The sequence below is a fragment of the Benincasa hispida genome, chromosome 11, assembly GCF_009727055.1.
Source record: "Benincasa hispida cultivar B227 chromosome 11, ASM972705v1, whole genome shotgun sequence".
NCBI lineage: Eukaryota > Viridiplantae > Streptophyta > Magnoliopsida > Cucurbitales > Cucurbitaceae > Benincasa > Benincasa hispida.
The window spans coordinates 68,452,371-68,459,795 of NC_052359.1; the positions used below are offsets into that span (position 1 = coordinate 68,452,371).

Consider the following 7,425-nt stretch of genomic DNA (forward strand, 5'->3'; position numbering starts at 1 on the left):
TTTCTTAGGATTTGAAGAAGTGCATAAATCCATAGACTACCAAACTAAAAATTCAAGAAGTAACGTTGGAAAGTAATAAAATAACTAATCATAATCCTTAAATCAATTTTCATAATCCTCAACAAAATTTCACTACAATTATCTCTAAAGCTACAGTAACTTTACATTAAAAGAAAAAAAGTTAATATAAGAATGATGCAGGATATGGGATGTGCAGGGGGAGAGACAAGGAAGAAGTTTAAAATGAAGACATTATCAACTATCATCGACACTGAGGAACATGTTGGAGATAATTGGCATATATCATAAACCTAATGTGGATGTTCAAAAAATTGATAGTATGGGTAACCTACAGATATCATCACCATTAGTCATATGGAGAATAAGGAGAAATATAAAGCAGCAGCAACTCAAGCTTCTTCAGTTTGCACTGTTAAGTCCTGTATGCCCAATTCATGATACATATCGTGCACAAATTCAAGCACTTGGCGATTGTCCGTTCCTTTCTTTGTCTGTAACAACAGTGATTTCATCAATATCAGAACTGAAAAATCATATGTACACAATGGAACTACCAGATAACACCACAACATATAAATAAGCATTATGAACTGTCAATGCATAGCAATCTTAGAAATGACAGAATACAAGCATCCTTAACACTACCGTTAGAGAGAGTGAGCCAACAACTTGAGCAGGTACTAATTCCCAAAATCGCGCTTGAGTGATTTCTAATACGTCTTCACGAGATGTAATCTGACAAAATATAAAAATATGAACATTCTTGCAATATCATGTCGAGTAGATGACAAGTGATACCAAATATAGTCGATTTCATAATTTCATTTTATCCATTTAGTTACATTAAGCTTAAAATTGATACCAAACTTTTTATTCCAAAAAAATAAAACCCACATTTCAGATTTTTCAATCAGAATCTTAGATTCCGTTCATCAAAAGATATAATATTTCTACTTAATTTCTGTCCACATGGAAAGCCTGTATCTTTTTATTTCATCTTACATATTTGGGTATCGTCTTAAACATACTATTTGACCAAACGCATTTTTTCTAGGAGAATTAAATGACTAGTCTTCATTTCTTTTGAATGTGTCTTACCATTCCCATTTTATTGGGATAGTTGCTAATCAACCATATGGTTTGTCTATTTTGCAAATCATACCTATGTTTTGAAAATGGTTCCAAACAAAGTTTATGAAGATGTAAACCTAACTTTTTATTTGTAAGATTTCATGAAATTGACACCCGCAATGCAAAATGCGTTCTAGTTCAGTTTAAACATTTATTATCTTAAGAAAAGTGAGTAGAAACTTTTACTTTAAGAACAAAAAAGTTATGGAACTCACTTTTTGAAGAAAAAATTTAAAAAAGATATCAAATAAGTCCTCATGGTCCAGTTTATTTCATAACTTTCATTGTGCATGACATAATGCATGCTTATGCACAAACCTGTCTCCAACATTTGCTTAATGCCGAAGTTGGAATGCTAGGCGGTGCCATTTGAAGTAAAACACCACTGGTTGCCCTAAAGAGAGGCATGACAATCATAAAGACTGCAACTGAAACCAGTCCTAAGCACAAAACTTCAGCATTTTGTACTCTGCAAACGGGGAAACACATGTCCCAAGTGAGATTTGTGTTGAAGCAGATAACTAGGAAAAAAGGGTCAGTTGTGCATTGGTAGTTTACCCAAGAGACAAAAACCAGGATGCCAGTATCAGACCTGCACTGAGAATCATTGAAAGAAACCGCTTAAAGATAAACATGCCCACTAAAAGAAGATTTATATTCACGCACGGTTACAAAAAGAGCAAGCATGCATGTAGAAATGGAAGAACGAGAGAGGAATATATTTTACCTGCGGATAGAATCTGCAAGAACATGCAAGCAAATTGAATGGTAGTTCATATCTTCAGCTTTTCTGTACACTAAAAGTAATGATCTAGGGATGAGACAATCATCATAATCACAAACCTGACTGCTTGAATGATAAGCCAATAAGTATTAAGATCGTCTTGGATGACACAGATGAACTCAATGGTTTGGGTAAGCAAATACTAAGGGCAATGTTGAAGATGTATTGAAAATTTCTTTTTTTAAAAAAAAATAGAACTATATAGACACGAACTGTTAGGAACCAAGGTTATGGGATGCCTTTGTCCTACATTGGTTAGAATGAGATGATCAATATGGTACTTAAAGTGGCTTGGCTCTCCCACCCAGTAGCTAGCTTTTGGGGTGTGGTTCTCCAAGGTGCTTAAGTACCTAACACAAACCTCAAAGCATAGAGACAAAATTCATAATTTTACCACGATATTACTATAGATGTTTATTCTTCACAATTAGCATTTAATATTTTCTCTTGAAAATGAGGCAATACATTAATTTGGAGCTTTATTACAAGTATGAAACATTATGTTCAGAAAATACAATCAAACATTCACACTTAAATAAATACAGAGACAATTCATTATTTTACCATGATTTAACTCAGATATTTTATTCTTCACAATTAGCTTTTAATATTCGTTCTTGAAAGTGAGGCAATATGTTAATTTAGAGTTTTATTACAGGTATGAGAACATTTTGTTCATAAAATACATTCACACTTAAATAAATATTTTTTTACAAAGACAAATGAATATTATAGAAATATATAATTTACGGCAGGCTGGGAGAGTATATGACTGTATCATGTAAAAAAAAAATGAATGCAATGACCTATATGCTGTAGTTTCTAGAAATACAATATCCTACACCTAATCTAGACTAGTCTAGTCTAGTAAGTGAAAGATCTTTAATATAAAACACGATCCTGTATTGAATTTAAGGATAAACAGTAAAAAAGCCTCCTTGGTCTGCTGGTTGACATGAACGCCCAGACCATCATTTCTACCTCCTGATTGTGTGTTCAAATCCCAAATTCAAGGATAAACAATTGTTATCCATAAAAATTAAACAATCACTTGATCAAGAAACAATGAAGTAGAGCCTGAAAGGTAATGAAACGATCAAATGATGTAACCTATAAGAAAAGGGGATTCACCTAGATTAATGCGAGCATAGTTCCTGAAGAACCAAACACCTATGAGATTGACCATTAAATTTGTTACGGCTGAGACAATTAAGTAGTGCCTGAAAGGTGAAAATAATTATCAGATATACAAAATACCATATTATGACAAAATATAACCACAAGAACTCATTCATTAAGTCCACCTTTTTTTAAAACCAATGAATCTGGATAGATGATAACCGGTGCATGACACAAACTATCTAAGGTCATAATTACAAAAAGGCCTGGATATACTAAGAGTGTCATATAGATAGATATACTAAAGGTATCTTAATCAAAGAGTATAAGATACCAACACACTGTAACACAAACATAATAAGCAACAAAAATGCAAGGCATTTTTATCAGCTTAAGAGCGATATATTATAAGTTGATAGATTTATGAAATATATGATTCCATAAAACTTAAAAAGTGTTTAACATTTGTACTGAGACCTTGTCTCATAGTAGAATCTGTCACTGTGTCTGTGTCATGTCCTGTGGACATGAATCCTGCCAGCTAAAAAATTACAATCGGAGGAAAAGTTCAAAAATTTTGCATAACGGAAACACCTATGAATCAGGGGCATCAAGGTCAATGAATATAAGCTACACAGGGGAAAACTAGGAACCTAAACCATGAAAAGATACGACAAGTGGCATGAGCCTGAAAACAGAAAATTAGACTACTACCAACGAATTTATAGTGGAAAAATTTCTAGATTGTATTCTAATAAAGATCCAAAGTTATAGTACATCCCCAAATCAATGTTTAGGGAACTACTTACTTGTGTTCAGATTCATCTTGTATAAATGCATGAAGTGCTTCCACGGCTAATGAGAAAGACAGAAACAGAAGAAATAGCTGTCTACACATGTAACATAGTAAATGTCCAAATAGCAAAAATGAATATTAAATAGAACTTTATTTTCAAAGTTAAATGAAACAAAATTTTCTTATACATGATTTGTAAAAAATGTACAGCTAAATCAAATCACTTCAAGAGGTTACGAAATTAGAAAAATCAGACCATGAATTGAAATTAGCATCTAAAACTGAAGTTCGAAGCAAAACATCACTCTGCTCCAAGAGGTGTTATCCATTTTAAAATCCAGGTTCTTGCTTCTTTTCCACTGAAATATGTGGTTATAATAATTGAAAAGCAAAGTAACTTTTTTTGATAAGCTCATAAGAAAGCAAAGAATTCTTTTAGGAGGTACTTCTTACTTAATAAGACAGAAACAACCATAATGTTATTACCTCATAAGAATAAGACTTAAAGAATGATACAAATACATAAACTTGAGAGATCAAAAGCACATGAACCAACCAGCCATCAGTCAAGAAAGGATAGCATCAAACAGAAGAGTTCCAGGAACAGTAAATATTCATAAACGTTTAAAATTTTGAATACTTACAGCATTAGTAAAGGCAGCTAAAACCTCCAGTCTCTTGTACCTGGTAAGACAAATCACTACTATTAACCATCTCTATTAATCAAATAAAATTTTGCAAACCGAAAAAGATATGTCAGCTATCCGAAACAACAAAAAAATTGCAAGTTCATCGATATGTGGTCAAATTGTGACACCCTATTTATCTTTCAATTAATTCATATATATATATATAATTTTGTCCACGACGTATCATATTCAATTACATCAATAGATGTGTAAAAAAGAACGATTATGTCAGTTTTAAAATTAGTATGTTCTAATGAGATGGGCAGTTAATAGTATAGTTGCATTTTTCATGGTTTCATCTTACCCAACAACTCATAAGTCAGTCAAGTTAGTACAGTGGTTTCATCACGAAATCAAAAGGCAATGGGAGGAGTAACCCCTATATCTTATAAACATTGTGAGGTCCCTTGATGTTTTCAATGTGAAATCCTCAACATGCCCCCTCAAGATAGTTCTTCTTTGGGTTCACCATTCTTGAATTGAATTTTTTTTTTTTTTTTTTGACCGAATACCTGTTTCAGCTATATGAGCTCTGATCCCAGATAAGATGAGGTTATATCTCAAAACCAATTAACAATGGGAGGAGTAGCCCACATATTTTATAAATGTTGTGATGTCTCTTGATTTTTCCAATGTGAGATGGTCAATAGCTTTCAATACTTAAGAGGGTATGTGCAAGTGCAACTCATTGAATTAAAAAACATAGATGATTCTAACTCAACTAATAATTATGTTTCTAACTCAACTAATAATCAATATCTGTTTAGAGAGATAACAGGGACTTGATTAAAAATGCTTGACACTTAAATGATGAAACTGAAATTTATAAAAGATGAGAAGAATTGAAAATCATTTATTATAATAAATAAAAATAAAAATAAAAAAAACACGGAACTCAAAAATGCCAAGAAACTACGTTCAGTAGGGTAAAAACTAATCAAATCAGTAACAGCTAACTAAGTAAATTAAGAACTTCAAATACTTCAGCTGGTTTAACAGGGATGAGCAAATAAACCTTACCCATAGGTGTAAGCATGATCAGGCTTACTCCGAGAAGCAGCAATGGCAAACAATGAAAATGTTAAAAGACCACAGCCAAAAGTCAAATGAAATGCATCAGAAACCAGACCTGAAGTCATGACAAAACAAACAAAACAAATTATTCACATACTGAGAATAAATTTTGACATAAAGGAAGATGAAAAATTAAAAGAGGAAGGATAGTGACGTCCATACCAATACGGCCAGTAAGGAGACCGATAGCTAACTCGGCAGTCGAATACAGAACATTAAGCGAAATCATCAGAAACAGCCTCTTCATATACCGATTCCCAGATCTCACATTCTCTAAAATTGAAAAGGCCAGTGACAAAACCGATAATTTATCACCTGAATTATCCTTTACACTAAAGAATTTGTTACTTTCGGAAGCAAAGTATCCCCCAGGCGGAATGTTTATGCTCGACATATTCCGCGAAAGCAAAGGCTTCGTCGAATCGTCGGAGTTGATAGGAATCGGAGTATGGGGCAGGTCTTGCCAATGCTTAGACGAAGCTTGACGCGAGAAAGCGAACCTCCGATCATTGGCGCCAAATCCGGTATCTCTATTCCAGGAATTCTGGGAATCGTTTGATGCAGTATGGTGATTGAATGATCCGCTCTTGTCCATATTTTACGAGGGGGAATTGGATTCTCCCTGCATAAAACTTGGAAGCTATGGAAACAAAACCCTGAAAACCATCAAAACCATCAAATTCGACGCAGAAACTTGGGGATTAAAATGTAGGAGATCTGGAAGTGAATAGAGAAAATCTCTGGGTTTCAAAATTGAATTGGAATAGTGAAGAAAATCGAATGAAACAAAAACAGAAATTGGTTGGAAGCAAAGGACAATGGCGATGGCTGAAGACTTGTTAGTAAACGAAGAACTTTTATTTGTACAAATGGAACGTTTTGCACGGCGCCTTCAATTTTTCTTTTTCTTTTTCTTTTTTTCTGTTAATTTAACTGCTCATAAGCAAAGTTAAAATATCGATCTATATGGAAATATCCAAGTCTTCATCTTAAAAAAATTTCAATGAAAATATAGATAAAATGCAATTTTGATGGATATTTTTAAAAAGATTATAAAATAAAAAATCTTTAAAATATTTTTTATTTTAACAAGTTAATATGTCTATTATTTATATTATATTTAATTATTAGTGACATTTTGTTACTTACTTTTATATTTCAAGAATATTTCTATGAAAAAGTGGAAATATCAATTCACCTTTTATGTCAATATCGAACCTATGAAAACGTGGAAATATAATAGAAATACCAACATGTCAACTGAAATTTAATATTTTGCTTATAAGTCATAATAGAAAAACAACATTAAGGAAAAGAAAGAAAAGAAAAGAAAAACAACATAAGAATCTCAAAATATATAGGTGTGTGTTATTATGCTTTACACAAAATTAAGGGGTTGTTTGGGGCACAAGGTTGAGATAGGATGTATAGAGTTCATATGTATGTGGAATTCATATATCTATGTTTGGGATGCAAAGTTATTTAGTCTGAGTTCATATGTCTGGATGCAGAGTTCATATATCTGGATATCTATGCGGTTTTTTGAAACTTTTTTATTTAATAATATGCTTTTATGATTACTATTTTTGTTTTGAAACTTCTTTATTCAATAATTCTATCGATCTTTGTTTGAGTAAAATATGGATTTCAATTTTTTTCTTTTAATTTTTAAATTTTTTCCTTCTTTTCGTTTTTTCTTTCTTTCTTTTCTTTTCGAGCCATGAACAACAACTATCTCATTACATTTCTTATAGAAATATGTTTAAATAAAATGAGAAACTAAAACGAAACCAAAACTTTTGATTCTAGCT

The 7,425-nt window shown here is 32.2% G+C and overlaps 1 protein-coding gene across 1 annotated transcript; it reads right to left on the reverse strand.

Annotated features, from left to right (window-relative positions):
* Positions 1–76: 76 nt before the first annotated feature.
* Positions 77–6,507, reverse strand: LOC120090323 (metal tolerance protein C2). The gene is made up of 10 exons (XM_039047898.1): positions 5,777–6,507; positions 5,561–5,669; positions 4,496–4,535; positions 3,865–3,941; positions 3,068–3,156; positions 1,880–1,949; positions 1,711–1,749; positions 1,471–1,621; positions 667–756; positions 77–512 (listed from the first exon to the last, which is right to left on the reverse strand). The coding sequence occupies exons 1-10, from the start codon at positions 6,207–6,209 to the stop codon at positions 411–413; spliced, it is 1,200 nt and encodes a 399-aa protein (XP_038903826.1). The 5' UTR covers positions 6,210–6,507; the 3' UTR covers positions 77–410.
* Between the last annotated feature and the right edge of the window lie 918 nt (positions 6,508–7,425).